This window comes from Stegodyphus dumicola, chromosome 1, assembly GCF_044657685.1.
Source record: "Stegodyphus dumicola isolate Sdum_Otavi_A_Nest chromosome 1, ASM4465768v1".
Lineage (NCBI taxonomy): Eukaryota > Metazoa > Arthropoda > Arachnida > Araneae > Eresidae > Stegodyphus > Stegodyphus dumicola.
In genome coordinates, this window is record NC_140768.1 from 136,740,532 (window position 1) to 136,761,734 (window position 21,203).

The window sequence follows — 21,203 nt, forward strand, 5'->3', positions numbered from 1 at the left end:
ACCATGTAAATCTCTAAAATAGTGACTGTTATTAGTGTAAAATGCACTTATACATGTGTTTCAAGAGATTATGTTCCTAATTTAAAGTTATCTACTTCATAACTTGTAGGGAGTTAGTTTAATTTTCAAAATTGTTTTATGGTAAGTATTAAATTGAATTTAATAATAGTGCATAATACACACTTCTGTTAGTTTCTTAAAGTGAAATTACAAGCATGAAGTCGGTTGTGTGGATAATTGCTTTATTGTATTCATTTTTTTTTTTTTTTTTTTTTTTTTTTTTTTTTTTTTTTTTTTTTTGTTTGCTGATAGGTCCTTAATTTTTTCTTTGATGGTCCTTAAAAGTCCTTAATTTTCATGTAAGGAAATGTGTACGAACCCTGCTATACCATAAAAGAAATTTTGAAGAAACGATTCAAACTCCAATGATTTTTTTTAAGGTTGTCAAACTTGTGTGTGGTCTCTTGTTATGGGGATGGAATGTAGTTCCTGTTAAATAATTGAGCTCTGGAAGTTTCTGGAAGATAGATTTGTTGAAGTTGTCCAGCAGTTGGCAACAGCTGTACATTCGACCTGATTTGTTGCATCTTTGGTAGGAGCTCTGAAACAAGACTACACACAAATTTGATCCTAGCAAAAATTTTTGGAGTTTGAATGAAGAGTGTCAACATGCATATCGTACTTAACCTGATGTTGTGCCCTCAGGCATTTACTTGTTTTGGTCTCTTCAAAATTTCTTTAGTGGTATAGCAATCAATTTAGATGAGGCTGTAAATCAGCACCTTATTGAGCTTTTCACTGATAAAGCTAGGTTCTTTTGTAAACGAGGAATTACAAACATCATTAAAGAAAGCAAAAAGTTATTGAACAAAACAGGCAATATACTATTCTTTGATCTCAGCTTGCAAAACACAATGTTCTTTATATAAATAAAAGACTTTTATAATAATAAAAGAGTGTTCTTTATATAAATAAAAGACCTTTGAAGAACATAGAAGAAAAGCATCATGACAACCCAATATTAAAATATCTATTAGAAATTTTGCAGGGAAATTGTTGTAATAATTTCTATATCCAGGAATGGCACTGAAAGCATTAAACCTTGTTTTTAGCTTCATATAAAAAAAGTTTATTTTTTAGTTTTTAAATTGCTAATTTTTTTTTCTTCTTTTCTTTTCTTTTCCAGTTAAAAGCATTGGGATTCCCTGAGTATTTGGTCATTCAAGCGTATTTTGCCTGTGACAAAAATGAAAACCTTGCTGCTAATTTTCTTTTATCTCAAAATCTTGATGATTGATTAAGTCATACTTAATGTATATCAGAATGCAGATGCAAAGAGAACTTGTTTTTTACCTTTGCTCATTTCCAAGATGATCTACATAGTAGGCACTATCAGAACTGATAACTCAAATATAAAGCAGATGTACTTCTCTAAAATGAACATTGAATTAAATAATGCCATTAACCAGCCATTGTCCATTTGATTAAATGCATATGTACATACATATTTTTTTTTTTTTTTTTTTTTTTTTTTTTTTTTCTGTTGTGCATGTTACAATATTTTGAAAATACTTTAAAAAAATTCCTTTTCATAAAATTTTTCCTCTTGAGATTTTTGTGTTTTGCAAGCTGAGATTTTCTTTATTGAGTTCATATACTTCCAGGCTTGTTTGTTGCAATAAATTCATTTTAAAGAAAAAAAAAAAAAAAGAGGTTGTATTTTTCTTTATTTATGTTGATTGCTGTACATTTGAAGTATGTTTAACGTCATGTTGTTGCTCAGATATAACATGTACCGTATTGGCAAAAATTATAAAGTTTTAGTGTGTTTCTGTTTTGAACTTATGAAATAAGAATTACTTGAAATAAAATCTTTAATATTCTCATGCAGCTGTGCCTCTATAATATATGTTAAGTATATGAATGCCATATATCTCGGTTCAAATTTCCAAAGAGATACAAATGTTTTTAGTATATTTTATTATTATAGTTATGTAAAGCAGAATCTGTGTACAGCTTTGGTCCAAAGTATTAGGCATTTCCATATTTTTAAGATAACTTTAAACGTAATAATCAGATACAAGAGTGTTTATTGTCTAACAATTGTGAATTTGTTTTTAAATTAGTAAGAATTAAAAGCAAATAAACAACGTTTAATTCATTATTATACTTTTCTTTAAAAAAATATTTATTATCGAGACACTTTGTTTTAGTGAAAGGTTGATTATTGTGTTGCACTTGTTACTTAGTAACTTTGAAACTTAATATAGTTTGTACAAGAAAATGACAAAACAGTTGTATCTAAAATGCTAAAAAAAAAATAGTTTGTACAAGACTGCTAGAACTTAATGTTCCACAACAGTATCAAATCTTGTTTTTAAATAAGAAAGGAAAATCTGAAATTGAGATTGCTAAAAATCTTAAATGCTCTCAAGGTGTTGTACAGTATACTTTGAAACATAAGAAAACAGCTTCATGCTTGAGTGAGATTGGGGGAAAAGTAACATCAAAATGTGGTGAACTAATTGTTTTCCAAAAATCAATAAGAAACCAAAAACATTCTCCTGGGCCTGCTGTACAGTTAACACAAGAAATTGGTTGCACAGTGATTGCTAAAAGTGAGAGAAGGAAGCTTGCTTTAGTTGATTTGAAAGGTTGCAAACTGAAGTTGTAACTCTTTGGGGGGCAGTGTAGAATATTGATATAAAATGGGCTTTATCACACAAGCAGTTAACTGAGGAAGAATGGTCAGATATTATCTTTTCTGATGAATCAAACCTACAGTAGCCCACCAGCAGCCGAGCGGTAAAGTCGCTAAACACTGGTAGTTTGGTCCGACGTTTGAATCCCGCGAACGGGCTGGCTGCATGGGTGTTTTTCATGGTTGTCACCATGTGTAATATGTATACGAGTCAGTTTCCCTTACAATGTCCTCCACGAAGGCATCCCTCCCCCTTAGGTAGATAGCCCTAATGTGCTTTGCCATAATTAAATACACCACACCAAACCAACAGTAAGCTCGCTTTTGATCTTTTTATATAGTATTTTGTGATACACACCTGTATTGCATCAAATTTTGGCAAAATAAAGCACCATGTCACAAGTCAGAGCTTCGGCATAGTGGATTTTTCATAAAAATATTATGTTATAGACTGGCCACTGCAATCCTCAGATTTTAATTGAACAGAGCAGCTATGGGGTTATTTAAAACAAAAGCTATGCCAGTACTCGTTAACATTGTAAGTTTCCGTTAAAAATGCTCTTGAACAAGTTTGGAATGGCATAACTATTGAAGAGTGTCGAAAAAGATTGGATAGTTGCTGAGCTGTGTTATTGCTGTAATTAAAGCTAAAAGTGGAAGCACCAAATATTAAAATTGTGAAAAAATGTTGCTTATATTCAGCTATAAAAAAGTTTTTTTATTTATCTCAGAACATTTTCATAATACATGCAGTATTGTAGAGAACCTAATACTAATGACCTATGCTATAGAGAAGGTCTCTACTAGGTAACCAAGAAAGTTTGTTCAATTTTCATCATTCATCAAAAAATTCCCAGAAAAATCTTAAAATAGCTTTTTTATTCTTTGAAGTAATCATCATTGGCTTCAGTTACATGTTCCCAATGAGATACATGCTTGTAAATGCTCTTACTGAAATATCCTTTTTTCTTTAATCCAAAAATTGTGATATAGCCTTTAAGACATCGTCACATTTTCAGAACTGTTGTTCCTGCAGGTGGTTATCCATTGCCAAAAACAGGTGATAGTCTGAGGAATAGGGAGGCAGAACATCCCAGCAAAGTGTTTTGATCAACTCTTTTGGTCACTTTTGTCATGTGAAGTTTGGCATTATCGTCAAGGAGGATACTCCTCTTCTTTTGGACCAGTGCTAGTTTGCTGTTATGGTTTTTCCGCTTTCTGGATATTTGTAGTGGACTGTATTTGCACTAATTTACCAAACACACAGCATTACCTTCTTTTGATGAATGTCTGGTTTAGCACCAATGAGACTGAACCAAAAGTTAACTAATTCCAGATGTTTCCTCTTGCGGTTATCGTACATGATCCATTTTTTGTCACACGTCAATATTTAATCTAGAAATGGAGCTATATTAAGGCTTAACAGTAGTGACAAACAGATGTTCAACTATTGAAGCTTGTTTTCCGTAGACAAGATGCGAGAAACCCACTCGCTTAGTCTCCATGTCATCCCAAAGTTATTAAGATGTGATCAAATGGTTTCATCAGATACTCCAAATCAGTGTGCAAGCTCCTGGCAGGTTTGTTGAGGATTCTGCTTCTGCTGGATTTCCTCCTCCAGCTAGACTTCTTGAGGATGGTTGGATGACCAACATGAGGTTGTGTTTAAGGCTTTCATTTCTGGAATATTGGCTCAACCACTTTTGAGCAGTCCGTTCACTCACTGATGTCTCTCAGTGCTGAGCATATTCTTCTAGTGACTTCTGTAGCTTTGTTTCCTTATTTGTACTTGTAAAGAAAAATAGGCTTTAAGATTTCCAACAACATGTTTCTCAAAAAACTTCCTACAAAACCGGTAGTGAAACATGCTACGTGTTGAACAACTCTCTACTGAATAGGAATTGAAAGGAATGTAAACATATGTTGCCATTAGACAGGGCTTAATTTCTAAAATGAGAAGTGCCGGAGCGCTGCGTTAACTCATTAGGAATGATATATAAAAACTGTATCATCAAAATAATAATAAATAAAATACTAAATTACAAGAAATTAAAATTAAAATACAAAGTACATTGTTAATTGGTATTAAATAAATTACAAGTAGATAAATAATCAAGTAACAAATGTGATATGAGAAAATAAATACGACAGGTTATGAAGGATAAAAGATGAGTAAATACTATAAATAATAAATTTTGCAGTTTTCGTTATTGCAATACATGCTTTTAATTCAATTAATGCTGATCTTCATATTTGAATAAAAACATTTATCCTAAATAATTTTTCTACAGAAATGCAAAAGCTAATACAGTCAAAAGTCGTTAATCCGGACTCCTCGGGACTTCGGCGATTCCGGATTATAGATCATCAGTTTAAATCTGGTAAGATGGCATGCAGAAATTACAAAATTAAAAATATGAAATGTAATTTATGAAATAAAGAACAATTATGATCTAAAGGGTATCAAAATTTACAAAAAGAAAAAGCTTAATATTTATTTATTTACTTTATTAAACATTTCCTTCAATGTAAGTTGCTTCGTTTCATGTGGTAATACTTTCTCTTTAATTCTATTAAACAGACATAATTTCTTGTTTAATTACAAAGTTCCGCTGTTCAAGTCCTATAATTGCTGTGTTGAGAATACCGACTAATTTGTCAATGGAAATATTTTCGTTTTCAATAACCTCTGGGTCACTTTCTTCACTATTGGAAGCGAATTATAATGACGAGGAACTTGATTTAAATCATATCAAAGATGGAGTACCTCGAGATGAAATACTACACTTAGTATGGAATTATAAACCAAATAAAATAAAAACATCTGCCCTGAAGATAAGGATAGTGCTGACAGATTAACTTCCAATCCGCCGTGTGAAATTGATAAACAGATTTCGGATTTCAAAACATACTTTCGCTTTGTAGATACAAATTACATATTAGTAAATATATATCGGAAATTCTATGTGACATAATCTTTCTAATCTATCATCTAATAATGACGTTTCTGCCTCCCCCTCTGCCGCAGAGCAGCGTGAAATTGATAAACAGATTTCGGATTTCAAAACATACTTTCGCTTTGTAGTAAATATATATCAGAAATTCTATTTGACATAATCGAAAGTTCAAGCTTACTTTTATAAAATTGCTCTAACAGTCTGCAAAAAATAATAAGCCGGATCCAATTCGAAGATTAAGGAACAACGCAATCTGCAACATTAACTGAATTAGATAACTTTAGCTTAGCGTATAACTCCGTTACACATTAAACGCGCATATTCGAACATATTCGCAGCCGTAAGGGTCTTACGCGCTCTCGTAAACGCCTGTGCTCATGCGTGAACGCGACGCATGCGCAGAAAGTTTGTAGCTTTGAGGTCCGAATTAACGACGTTTGACTGTAGTTAAATTTTTGAACAAAATTTTTAATTTCATTTACCTTCACACCAACTATATTTTGAACATTGAATTTTATCTGAATAGTTTAATTTTTAGTAATGACCATGTATAATTATTCCAAACCTTATGCTTTAAATTATGGGGAAAAATACTGAAATAAAAAAGGAATATGTGCACTTGAAATTTAAGCAAAAGTAAAATGAAGTATCCGCTAGGCTGCACTATGTTACATACTGTATGGATCCATAAAGTAATGCAAAATCTACTTCATATTGTTTCGTACATATGGAAAGTAACGGATTTTGATGAATTACTCTAATCCTCCAAAAGCCGAGTAATAAAAGAAATAAACACACCTTCCGTGCTATATAATACACTATTTCAAGGGATCATAGGTTATAAAATGTTCTTTTACCAGCACAAAAATTAAATATTTTTATATTATCGCTGATAAGAATACAGATAATGGTTGAAAGAGACATTTTGAGCGGTTAAGAAAAAAGGAAGAGTTGCCGGGGAATCGTGGAGAGAAAGTGTTCTCTTTGACCATGTCCCCCCTACTGATATAAATATAGTCATCAAGTGGAATGTGTGTCAGGGGCAAAAAGAGTTCTGAATCTGACTCCTAAGAATGAACATAAAGTTGCTGATGACACTTTTCGCCCCCCGTATTAGGTTACATTAGTGGATACTGCAAGAAGACGATAGTATAGGGCATTCTTGAGAATCTCAGTATTTCACTCTATTATGCTTGCTGTCACTTAAAGCACATCAATTTCCCTTCTTGTGAAGATAATGAACTGTAACCATTGATAACAAAACACTAGATACGATGGCATGACGAGAAGTTTCCGCGTTCCTAAGCAAGCTCTCGTAAATTTATTACACGTATTAAATGGAAAGATTTCTACATGTGAGTGAGGGATTTTCCTTGAATGTCTCATGAATTTGTATCTTAGGAAAACCGATTATTGAAAGGTCTTACTTAAAGTAAAATATTACGAATTCTAAATTTTTTTTTTTTTTTTTTTTTTTTTTTTTTTTAATTGTAGGTCAGTTTCATAAAAAGAAGTTACGGAGCTCATCTTATTTAGGGCTCCTGTGAGCTCCAGCTAGAATTGTAATATATCTTAAAAACTGAAAAGTACCGAAGCATAGCTCTGGCACACTTCAAGCCCTGCATTACAATCAATTTTACCACACTAACAGGCAAGAAGTAATTATTTTTTAAAACTGCACAAACTGTTTTGGTTAACTCATATTTAATAAAATGTTTAAAAAATAAGTTTCCATTTTAATTGCTGTCAAATGAGATTCTTTGTTAAGTAGCAGATGAACTGTATATTTTAATGTTCCTATTTTGACATTGGCTGGAATGTATAAAATAACAGAAGTTTTAATCCTTAAATTAAATGTTAAACTAAGAACAAAGGATATATAAAATAATAAAAAATTATAAATTAAGAACAAAGAGTATATAAAATATGCTTATTAATTAGAGAGCTCAGAAAAATTATTACTGTTAATAGTTTAAATTTGGAAAAATTTTTATCCCTCCTAATATATTTGGGGTAAGAAAAAATAAATTCCTTACAGCATTGGAGGTAATAATGTATTCAGTTTGCAGTTGAAGTTATTATTGCAGATAAAAAAAAATTGCATTCAGTTAAGGCTGCAATTAAATTTTATGGTAAGAATCAGGTTGTTCATAGTTAATTTTTCTGTGGATAATTGGTGTTTTTCAAGTGATTGCTACCCATTGTGACTACCCTTTTTTTTGCAAATGAATTAAGTTTTATTCACCATGTACGGTAACATCATAGGAATCAATAAGAAAACGGTAGTTGTGTATAATTCTCAAGATCAATTACAATACCATGGCTAAAAAATTTAGTACTTAAACTCAGTTGCACACCAATCTTAGCAAATTAACCCCTTAACTGCAACGGAAAACGTACAAGATTCATTTCCCGATGCCACATTTTTTCACACAGGCATGCATAGTTATGCGATGTGTTGGGGGGGGGGGAGTAAGTGCAAGTTTTACTTTCTAAAAACTCTTTACTTTCACAAAACAAAGAATAAAAGAAGAAAATGAATGCACAAAATTTAATGTTTTGAGTAACAGTACAATAAAAATTATGTTTTTATAATAAAAAAAGATCCCTAAAATAGAGTTTCGATCAATTCATTTTTAGACCAGTAAAGTGTAATATCAGGTTTCAGTGTTATACCTTGTGAAATCAGTATGCCTAAAAAAACATATACTTCTTCTGAACAGGTTGATTGCCACGATTTTGTTCTTGATTTTTCGTTTGCAAGGTGTTGGTTCGTATACTTGTCTACAAAACGGTTGGTTTTAGTAACAATATGAAGCCTGAGCAGTTCATCAAAAAATAATTCAAAAAAGATAAATGAGTTTGAAACTTCCGTTATATCTTTCTTTATTCCTGGAACCTACTAAAAAAAGTAAACAAAAACGGAGGACACAGAATTTTTAAAAAAATACGTTTTACTCAAACAACACCAGCCAATATCGCACAGTTTTTACTTTTACGGCAAACATCCCCCTCTCCAATTCCCTCCTCTTTGAAATAGTATCCTCCTTCGTATACTTTGTGAAAATCATTGTGGTGCTTTGCGAATAATTTTACAGGTAGCAGCGGAAAGCAAATAATAGTATTTTGGAAAGGCATATACAGTCAAAAGTTGTTAATTCGGAAACCCATAATCCGGAATGATCTATAATATGGACCTCAAAGCTAAAAACTTTCTGCGCATGCGCCGCGTTGGCAAATGCGCACAGGCGTTTTACGCGTGCGCGTAAGACCTTGACTAGTGCGCATATGCGTGTGCGCAAGTGCAGAATACGTTTTCGCCTGCGCGTTTAATGTATAACGGACGGTGTAAGCTCTAATTATCTATTTCAGTTAATGTTAATGATTGCGTTGTTCCTTAATCTTCAAATTGGATCCCGCTTATTATTTTTTGCAGAATGTAAGAGCAATTTTATAAAAGTAAACTTGAACTTTCGATTATGTCAAATAGAATTTCCGATGCTGGAACTTCCAAAGGATCTACAAAACGAAAGTATGTTTCGATGTCCAACAAACAAAAAGTGGAATTGCTGCAAAAAGTGGATAAAGACATGAAGAATGTGACAGAGAGGTTAGTGAAAACGAAAAAATTTCGATTGACAAGTTAGTCGGTATTCTCGGCACAGCAATTAACGGGACTTGAACAGCGGGACTTTGTAACTGAACAAGAAATTATGTCTGTTTATAGAATTAAAGAGAAAGTATTATCACATAAAATGAAGCAACTTAAACAACTTACATTGAAAGAAATGTTTAATAAAGTAAACAAATAAATATTAAGCTCTTTTTTTTTTTGTAAATTTTGATACCCTTTAGATCATAATTGTTCTTTATTTCATAAATTACGGTTTCATATTTTTAATTTTAGAATTTCTGCATGCCATCTTACGAGATTTAAACTGATGATCTATAATCCGGAATCGCCGAAGTCCCGACGAGTCTGGATTAACGACTTTTGACTGTATATACGCCCGTGGCAGTTAACGCATTGGCTGAGTTATATATGCAGTTAAGGGGTTAATTCTGAACTAACTGAAGGCTCCCTTTTTATAAAATAGCCAATGGTGAGAGGGCACTACTCTGATCTTCCCTAAATGCCATCTTATTTTTGGCTGTGATATAAAAAAAAAAAAAAGAAGAAGAAGAAAGATGAGCCCAAGGATCTTTGAAATGTTTTATAAAATCTTTTAGAAATTCATCTAGTAGGCAACAGATCTTCAGGTTAATTTGTTGTGAGGGTACTGGCAGCTTGTACTTATTCTCCTTAAAGCTATTTTCTTTATTCCTGTATCTGTATTGTTGTAAGCTTATAAGTTAATGCATGTCTTTTTAAATAATCACTCCATATGAACAGGAAGAAATTGGCAATTTACTGTAAACTATTAATAAAAGGTATCAAAGTAAATAACTCAAGGAGAATGCAGATGATGGACAAAACCTCTTTAATATGTGAGAAATATTGCAAATTCTTGTTATCAACATAGTGAGCAATAAAATCCAATTTGGTTAATTCCGAACTGCAGTTCCTTTGAATACTGCTAATTGCTGAAGCCATTTTTATATGGTGTTTCATGGGTCCATATATTGGATTCTGATTGAGCTATTACCGCAGTTTAAATATTGTTGAATTCAGAATCATAATGTCTACAATTCTATGCAAAAAATTAGCACTTCTGCATGTAATGTGTGGCCATTAAATTCAGTTGTACAAAAAATACCGAAATATTAACCTAAATCCAAAAATTAAATGAAACAAAATACAGTGTTATAAGAATGAAGATAGATTTTAATATTCAAAGGACAGACAGCCTGTTGTACAAAATGTCTAAATAATCATAAAGTGAATAAATGAATTAATCAAATATTTGTATAAAAGTTTACAGCAGTATGAATAATTATGTAGAAATATATCTGGAGATAATTTTGATTGTAAGATCTGTGTGATTTAAAGAAGGATTATGTTTTTCTTCTTAATAACATTGTTTCTACGCTTCTGTATAGAGGGTATTTCAGCGAGGATGGTTGCACTTGATCTTAAACTATCTCACCAAGGATTTCTTGCCAAACTTGGCAACATTTTGTTCTGAATTCGTTTCTTCCCTATGTGTAACTGTAACCGTGTATGCCTTCCAGCAATTTCTCTGTGGCCAGAACAAAACTATATAAAACTGGAGGGAGCATCAGGTTGTGTTTTTCATTATGTTATGTTTAACTTTCTGAATAGTTTCAAATGTTAACTCTGATTGTGATGTGTTATACCAAGAAGAGTTGTATGAGTATGTTTATGAAAAGGTCCAGAACTGTAATATATTTCTTTTGGGAAATGAATTTTATCAAGCTATTGTTGGTTCTGTGTCATTCAAACCATTAGGAACTCATATGCATATTACGACATTATAAATGGTACCTAACTGTTTGCTATGCTGGATGTCTGCTTCCTGATGTAAACAATCCCATCTTTGAACTGTTATTGAGAGTTATTCCGTGGGATCCTGCGTCGAACATCTGTTGAAAATATATGTGACAATTCGGCACAAACTACTCCATATTCTTCAATTCCAAATATTCCTGCATCGAGTTAACACTGGATTCGCGTTTATCACTTTAACAAATTCCAAGCCAAAGATATCTGAGTGCTAGTGTAACACAATTTGACTATAAATCTTTGCTAATAACATATCCAAAGTAGGTGTGATTGTAGTCTGGATATAGTCGGATTTTCTTACTTCCTCAAATCCGGAATTTGCACTTTTGTAAAATATAGACTGTAAATCCATATATCTGGGATCTTTTTTTTTACCCCCCCCCCCCAAAAAAAAAATTTTTTTTTGTTTGAGAATAAATATATTGTTATGTGCATACGATAATTACATTCACAATGGATTGAATGCACGCAGAATTCATGAAATCTTGATGAAATTTATTTCTCAAAAAATAATTTATGCTCTGTAACTTTTTGCGAAAAAGTACTCGTACAGCTCTTCGCAGTATGACAAAGCACAATCAATAAATACCACTTCTTACAATTAAGAACGGTGAACACAAGCCATGCAATAAGTTTCAAATGTGTAACATCGCACAATGATCTCTCAGTCCTTTTAGCTAAAACTGAAAACTGATGCTGTCTCCAGTCTTATATAATTTTCCCCCATCTGCCGAGAAATTTCCAGAACCTTCGATTTTTGGAAGAAAAAAAGTTACAGTTACAGCTGTATGGGGATCGGACCAAAGCGATTCCCATAAAGAGATAGCCGTTTCTTTAACTCAGTGTTAACCTTTTGAGGCCGGGGCTTTGGTAGCAGTAAAAGGTACCAAAGAACGGGAAATCTTGACCGAATGCTTTCCCCCTTTAAGAAATCACCTCCTATTTGCAACTAAGATTCTTGTGTGTAGTTTAATGGATTCTCAGAGGGGTGCATCTATGTCGCAAAAGGAAGACCTTTGAAAGAGATAAGTGGTCAAAACCCCAGGGACGTCAAATTTGATATTTCAGCCTGGAAAATGGGGGAAAAATACATGGCCACTAAAGTGGACAACCCAGTCTTTTCGAAGAGGTCTCTATGGCCACTATAATGGCCATCCCGTCTTCGAAAGGTTAAATGGATTTGCCTGTGTAGTTTTCTTTTTTTTTTTTTTTTTTTTTTTTTTCCCCTTGACGATCCCTTTATTCTGATACCTTCATGTTACATTATACAAGAGATGCTGCAATTTACATGTAATTTCACTAAAATTATTTACATGTATACAAAATTCGTAACATAGTCCCCTTTCCAAGGATTGCACCACTTTTCAACAAGTAGCTCTCAAGTGCTTTGCTATAATCAAAATTTAAAAAATCTGATGTAGACTCCACATGTCTTCCTTGTATGGCCTATTAAATTATCCACATTTTTTGCTGCATTTCATTTAAACTTATTTCCTTGAATTTCATTAGAAATGTATTTCTCATTCAATTAGTTATTAATTGAATTTATTGAGCAGCAAGGCAAAAATGCATGAAAACTCGTAACATATCTTCATTAAAAATTGGAAAATATATAAAACCATAAAACACCAAATACAGTTAAAACAGATTTTTAAAAAAATTTACAATTAAAATTCGAGTTTGTAAACAAAAACAAGCAAGAAGGCAGATTTTTCGGTGCAAAAAAATTTTAAGTTTACTTTGGTCCCACTCAGCAAAGAGACACTGAAGGTACATAAACTGATTTAATTCACTATTCTACTAAGTTTCAAATGCAAACAAATGGCTGGCCCATTAGGCTTAGTCGCACTTGAACAATTTTTAAATTGTTGATAATCCTACAGTTATTGCATGCAGATTAAGTAAAGGAATAAAAAGCTTAACCGAACATAAGAACAACATAATCACTTTTAAAGCAAAAAATGCACTATTTACCAACATATAAACATTAAAAAAACTTAGCTCACCAACCCCAGTAACAGAGTGGGTGTCATATGTATGTACTTTTGGTGCTGCCATTTGCAACCAAAAAGGGAGGTGCACAATTACATGTTATAGCAGCCCCATATACAAAAATAAAAAAGATCTGAGGCTACTCGTTTTTGGTTTACACGAGATACATACATAAGTACGTACCTACAAACGTCAAGGAAAAAATTTCTTTTGAATCTGTTTTGGGAAAAACAGACCTTGATTCTCTCCATACATACAGATGTCACGCAAAAACATCATTCAGATGGATTCAAGAGCGGAAAAAATGTATATTTTCGTTGAAATATGATACCCAAAATTTCTCTCGATTACAATACTTCTTTTACTTCGTACAATGAGGGAAAAAAACACATCCCAAGTTGTTGAAACCCTGGACAAGAAGTCATATATACAACTAAGGAAAGTCAATACTAAATTTGCAATAATAAAATAATAATTTCAATAAATGACATACAATTAATAAAATGCCAAATCAATAAATGCAAGGATTTTCAAATTTATATACGTATAAGACCATTGTTAGAGTACACTATTTACATTACATTACACTATGGGCACTGCATAGTAAGCGGTTAGCCGGTCGTAATGAACGACTTTAGGTTTAAAATTTGATGAGTTATGGATCTTAAGAGTGACATCATGCAGCCTGTTAAGGGCTGTGTAAGGACCGCAGGTTTGGAAAAAGTCCTTTCTGTCAGACTGGATTCCATAACCACACCTTGCCCCATTCGTTAAATCGATGTCCTGTAGGTCTCTGTTTTGGGGCAACCAAGTAATAGAACACAAAGCAGATAAAAGTCAGTACCCAAGAACATTTGGGATGGGGAATAGCCAGTTGTCTGTCGACAGAACTGTGAAAAGCCAGTAAAAGCAGATGTAACTTCTGGTCTCAGTCCTGTCCATTTTGGGAAACCATTAGCCGTAGGTTATTAAGGATGCTTTGATTAAAGCCTTCTACCATGCCGTCTGACTGTGGATGTAAAGGGTTTTGTTTATGTAAGTAACTTATATAGTTATGTAATTAAAGCAGAGATAAAATTCTTTCCGTGAACGGAAGATAACTGAAAAAGCACTTCAAACCTGCAAGTAAAAGGATCTATCATTACTCTGCTGGAGGTCACCTTAAAGTAATCAATGACAACGAAGATGTATTTGTTGCCATCCGCAGAACGTGAGAGATGTCTCAAGATATCTAAGATGATGTGTCTTTTTAGAACATTACAACAAGCTGCAACGTTACATGGCCTAACATTGCAGCTTTCCTCCACTGTGTTTCCTCGGTCTTTTCCGGCACGCACACAGGACCGGATTTAGATTTGATGAGATTTTAAGCTATTGTATTTATGGGGCCCTTTATGAGTACCAAGTTTGCTTAGAGACTAAACACTGGGGATCATGCGACAAGCTGACCACTTGTTCGGGGGCATATGCTTACCCTGGGGCCCACGGTCAATAAAGCAGATTTCGGGCACTGCAGGCCTTGGCCCATTAGGGCTGTTACGCCACTGAGTTTAGTTTTTTTATGAGGGATATGAGTCAATATTTTTATATGGGATATGCTACATTTTTTCCGGGGGAAGCCAAGAAAGTGGGGACCCTAAGCTATAGCTTGTTCAGCCTTATACATAAATCTGGTACTGCACGCGCAGGCATCGTAAGATTGTTACCACTTTTGCACGTCAGCCCTTGCTTTACTTCAATCGAAGCGCTCTCAAACTCTATGCAAAATCTTCGTTGTTCTAAAGTGGCCTCCTGTCAGACTGCTATGTAATTCGTTAAGGACGTCAGGGATCCGGAATGTGTGGAAGTATCAGCTGCCAACGTTTTTTCAGCATTCAATTCGACGTTCAGCTTACAAGAGGCCGTTTCAAATATAGAGTGAGTTCCAGAGAGCCCAGTATTGCTTTATCATAGGGTTATACATATGAAATGTCCTGTCAGGTAGGTTTCCTATTTGAAGATTCCATTAAGACAGTTATGGGCTTAGTGTCGGAATCTTCAAACTGGTCTTTCCTGACTTCTTTATCACTCCATCGTTCTGGGTCAGGCGATGGGATAAGGTTCGGAGAACAGCCTTGGTTGCACCAACTTGGCTCCTTTAAGGATATGGGCGACATTTCATTATGCCAACGGAAGTAAATATCATGTGGGGAATAGGTGCTAAGGAGAAAAAGAAAATACATGGGGAAAAATGTGATTAAGATGTGTTTATATTTGTTTGGTATCTGATTGCTAATTTTGTTCTGTTATGTTGCTAAATTAGCATTAAAAGTCGAGTAATGTGTGTCTATTACGAAAACGCATTGCAATTACTTTTCGATCCGATTTTATATATGTATTAATATATCACATTCCTGCTCATATAATCTACATATGTATCAGATAACTAGCTACTTTTGACACTTATTTCTGGATGTGTATTATTTTATAACTTTTTCTGCTTTGAAAACCCAAGTATTGAAACATTATGTGTATGCTTGTGAAAATATTATTTCAGATATTCTCGTATAACTAACTATACTATAATCTCATATTTTTCAATTCTCATATAACTAAGATAGAAATATGCTTCTATTATTTACTTTAAAAATGCAGTATTTGATAGCCTTCCACATAGTAGCCATTCTAGAATTAGCTCTCTATAGTTATATAATGTTTAATTGTCTTATGCTTTTTTTTTTTTTTTTTTGTCTAAATATTCATTTTTATAAAGAATATATAATCATTGTAGAGAATGCGAGTTCAATATATTTTAAAGACAGAGGTAATAAACAAAAAATAAAAGGGAGAGTACACATGCAACCAGATAAAAGTGACCATATTCTAAAGAAGTTAACAAAATGATGTGAAAGTATAGCCCATGCCACAAAATTCACTAAGTATTATTTCTGAGTGGTAAAGCAGAACATATATATCTGAGTGCATTTTTTATATCTAAAATAAAATCTCTTATTAGTTCTAATGAAAAAGTAAGAAAACAATTTTTATGGATAGAAATTTATGTAGCTGAGTATTGAAAGTCTGATACTTCATCTACACTGAAATAGCAATTTATATATTGCATGAAAGTGAAAAAAAAAAGTGTTGTTTTTTGAAAACTTCAAAAATCTGAATAATTTTCAGAACATATTCTTAAAACAAATTAAGAATATACTGTTTCTTAGAAGTTATTTTTTTATAATTATATGCCATATACTTTATGTACAGATTAAGCATGGCCAAACTGAGACTCGGAATTCATATTTTACTCACGTTGTATTCATAGTTTACTCACGTTGTAATTTACTCATGTAATAAGCAACTCACGTTGTTTTGCTTTTGAAATATAATTGTCATTTGAAACAGAATTTGTGTGTCTTTTTAATAATTACTAATTTAATGTTTTGAAATCACATTGTGTGTATAATAATTTCAAACTATGCCTTATTTGCTAATCTCTGATAACTAAAAACAAAAGTCAAACAGTGCCATATCTGTAACTGCCATGTTGATATTACTCTTGAAATGTATAGTGTTCATCTGCGTAGCAGAAAAGATAAATGTTTTTTATCCTGGTATCACCTGCATTCATAATGTACCTGAAATCGTACTGAATGCCCTATAAATATCTGTACTGTGATTTGCATTAGGAAATACAAAACATATCTAATGATCCAAATTTCCAACGAATTAGTTGTTATGTGATGCAGTAGTGAGGTTTGATCCCTATATTGATCCTGAAGTGGGCTGAAGACCCACGCAATAGCAAACAACTAACTATACTTTTCTATAACTACAATAGTTTGACAGCTTACAGTCTCATTCCCCTCTTTTTTTATACTTTTTACCATTGTCATGAGGAGATTGTATAGATTAAGAGTCGAGTAAAAATCCATAGTTCTGTATTTTCAAATTACTGCTTTATTTTTACATTATTGTAAACAGCAGTACGTCTCTTCTTTTATTTTCAGTTTACTGCTATTAAAATCTGTTTTTATAATTAAAAACAGATTTTAATAGCAAGAATTAATTTTTCGGAAAAGAAAAATTTGAAAATCTGAAGGAAAAGCTTTATTTATTAGCTATAAAAAGTAAAGTATAGAAAAGTTTACAATTCGTACATCCAAGGAATTTGCTTCCTCAGATACTGAGCAAAAGCAGTAACAGTTATTTTGGTACTGTTCCTATTATCAAGGGACTGGATTCAGAAATGTATGAACATGTGTTGGTATGTATGTGCTTATATGTGTATTTGTATGCACACATATATTTGTACTTATGCATACAATGAACACATACATGCATACATAAACGCATACATACATTTCTGAACTCGATCCCGATAACAGAACAGTACCGCTGTTTCTTTAGTCGTGTAAGTAAGCGTTATTGTTGAAATAAGAAACCCATGGCAGTTTACTTAAAATATTTCTTTTTTATTGAAAAGCTTTGCTAATTTTGAAACATGATGAACACCTAATTGTGTTTCTTGAATATTTCTGAATTGTAACATGCATTTCTTACTGACATGATGTCTGATGACTTTGAAACAGAATTAGCTAATACAGGAATATAACTGCCTATGCAAATATTCTTAAATCTTTGTGAAACTTGTCCAGTATTTATGAACCAATATGTGCAAAAGATCATTAAACACCAACAGATGGTTTCTGGAGTTGGTTGCATAGTATGATTTTTACTGTTTTCAACTTTTCTTAATTTTTAGTATCTACTCAACATTTTGTGAACTTATAAGTTCTGCACAATGAAACATTTGTGAATTTCTTTTTAGTCAAACTAAAGTTGTAACCTGGAAAATGATAATACAGTGCACAGGTTTTGAGAACATAAATGTTACAGTAGCATGACTAATCTGAGAATACAAAGAAAGTACAGTACTTTATGGCCTTCCCTTTCACAAAAAACACAAAAATACTTCCTACATACACATTTTAGATGAATATTTATGATGGTAATATTTTTTGAATGAAGATTAAAAGGATATTACTTTGATTCATCAATTATAAAAGTATCTGAAAGCCATGGCTTTAATTATAATAAATACTATAACATAGATGTATTAAAAATAATAAAACAACCTATTCTGCCCTATGCATCTCTTTTGCCATTGTTAGAAAATCCTTCCCCCCTCTCCAACTCTTGAAAAATGCATATACATTTATTTAGATTCAGGCTATGTTTCAACTTGTTTTATAAATTAAACAGCAAAAGTGTAGAAAATGTTTATAAGTTCCAAAACTGGAACAAAAGTAGATTTTGATATTCATGAACTAAAACTAAATACTTAACATATAAATAAAAGGCTGACCATGTGCTTCCCCCTGAAGCCCCCTTGGTTGAAAATCCCTGTTGTAGAAGATATATCAAGATAGGAGAGGAAAGAAATTTTTTTAAGAAGTAACATATTTTTCAAATCAAGTTGAATGTTTACCTCACAAAAGCATTCAAGGGATGGCTGCTATGAAATATATACCTGGCTAAAGGGTTTTTTCTAAGTATTATTAATATGTATGTATGTTAATTTTTTCACCACTGGGAAGTGAATGTTTTATCAAGTGAAGTATACTATTTTGAAAAATATTTCAGCTAATGGAGATCAATTTCATAAAATATTTAGAAAGTTTCAATTAGGCATTAGCAGTTGTTACCTGTTATATACAGTGATGAAATTATATTACTGGATATTCACTAACAATTATTAACTTGTTTAATTGTGAGTACGCATTCAGTGTATGCGACACCATAAATACTGGATCAAAGTATCACTAATAACAATCACGGTAATACAGTAAATTTTAACTTCTCTTGAAATCAGTAATCTATATTTGTAACATGTAATACATTGTAGCATTTAATGGTGTTAAAATTAACCAGCTCTATTTTCTAAGTATAATGATGTTGGTACCGTTATAAAGGACTCGATTTAAAATATTGGAGGCCATCTGATGTTTTGAATGTGGCAGATGTCACTAATGCATGTTATTGATATTCATGTAAATAATGTACAGTGCATTCTCATATAAAATATTTTGTGAAATAGCTGTACATTATTTAACAATTTTGATTTGTTGTTATTTAAAGAAAAAATTTTGAATGTTTTGTTTTTATGGTTTCAGATTATTAAATATAAACTTACACATTTTTAACACTCTTTTTTTTTTTTTTTTTTATCTGAAAGAAACAGAAAATGTGAAGTACTTTAAAATACATACTGAATTTGTGCTAAACTTTTATCAAGTTACAGATATGTGACAGTTTAATGCAGTTAAATTGTTTATCAATTCAACAATGAAGTCTATGAATAAAATATAAAATTAAAAAACTTTTTCTTCAACTGTGAAAGAAATAATATTGTCTAATGAATCTTCCTTTGGTATTTATATATTAAAACCATCTTAAAAATTAATTTTGAATTGTTTAAGAAATCATGTTATTTTGCTTTTCATAATTTATTATATAAAAGTTTAAATGAATAAGATGGCAGTACTTTTTATATTTTATTTCTGTATAATTAAATAGTCATCATTTAAAAAAATCCTTAAGTAGAATATTTTAACAAAAATGGTCAGTTGAAAAAGGGACATTGATATAGTTTTGATTAGTCTTTATTCAAAAATATCACTGCCCTGCAAGAGTACGAGATAAAAATAAAAATTTTGACATTTCATACCTACTTCTTGTAGTTTTTCTAAGTAGCCCACCAATGACCAAGTGAATAAGAAAGCTGAATATTGTTAGACTCGTGTTTAAATCCCAATGAGCAGGCTGACTGCATGAGTGTTTGGATGGCTTTCCATATGAAACATAAATACAAACCAGTTTCCTCTAGAAAGTCCTCCACGAAGATATATGTCTCCTTGAGCAGATATTCTCATGTGTTTTGCTTTAATAAATTAATCTGACCTAACCCTGATTATCAGTATACCCCTATAGAGACTGAAATCTCAAGCATACCTGAATTCTGTAGATGTTTGTGTCTTCCATACTACAAGCAAACATCCACCAGTGGCAAATCCCTAAATATGGATGTTTCAAATCCTTGTAAATGGGCTGGCTGTGTAAGAGTTTTTGCGGTTTTGGACATGTTTAACGTAATACAAGCCAGCTCACCTTAAGAAAGTTCTCCATAAAAGTATCGCCTTCTGCAAATAACCCTCGTGCTGTGCAATATAAATAATCTAACCTAATTTGGTAAAAAAATATCTATTAACAACAGTTTTGCCATATAACTGTGGCTCAAGTCTATGGTATTAATAAGGAATTATCACCCATTTTTTTTAGAATTAAAATTATTCTGCCTCTTTTAACTATTGCCTGTATGTATGTGTGTGTGTCATGCCTTCAGACATAACATGAACATTTTGATTTTGTATTCTATTACATGCAGAACAACAAAGTTCTTTAATATTATCAAAATACATTGAAAATCTTGTGTCATTACCAAACTAAATTTAGTGACAGTTTTCACACAAATTCAAAAATTTTTGTTATTACCAGCTAGATTCTTTAAACAATCTGTGAAAACAATGCATTGTCACTTGTGAAATGTGGTGTTACGTAGTTTACTGCCATATGAATTTTTTTTTTCGAAATTTTGTATAATCTTTGCTTTATGTTCTCATATAACAGCATTAGTGCTATGTATTAAACAATTTTTATTGCTTGCATATTGAAATCTTGCTTTCATGTTTGAAATCATACACACTGGAAAGGAATGGAACATAGGGAACACACTGAGCTGGCATAAAATCCATAAATGTGATTAACAACTCTATATGTAATATATACACCCTACCATGGAATCTGGTGGGTAAGACTGCTGAACATTGATAGTGAGACAAACTCCAAATTATGATGAACAAATTCGCTCCGTGCATGCTTCCGTAGTTTTCCCTATATATAACATGAACAGAGGCAGTTTTTTGTAGAAAGTTATCCATGAAGGCATTTTTTTCCTTCACAGCCCAGCAGGTAAGACAGTTGAGCACTGATAGTTCAGCCCAAGTTCAATTCCCAGGGAACAGATTGGCTGCATGCATGTTTTCATAGA

General features: G+C 32.3%; 1 protein-coding gene across 2 annotated transcripts in view; it reads left to right on the top strand.

The window, feature by feature from the left end:
- Positions 1 to 20,820, top strand: part of Rad23 (UV excision repair protein Rad23) — a 67,695-nt gene extending 46,875 nt beyond the window's left edge. Inside the window, exon 8 of one of the 2 annotated variants that reach the window (XM_035374319.2) lies at positions 7,153 to 20,820. In XM_035374319.2, coding sequence (XP_035230210.2) covers positions 7,153 to 7,194 — 42 coding nt within the window. In that variant the 3' untranslated portion in view covers positions 7,195 to 20,820. Of the gene's footprint in view, positions 1 to 1,186; positions 1,891 to 7,152 lie in introns of those variants that run through there. The other variant, XM_035374318.2, reaches the window with a different exon arrangement.
- The last annotated feature ends 383 nt before the right edge of the window (positions 20,821 to 21,203 follow it).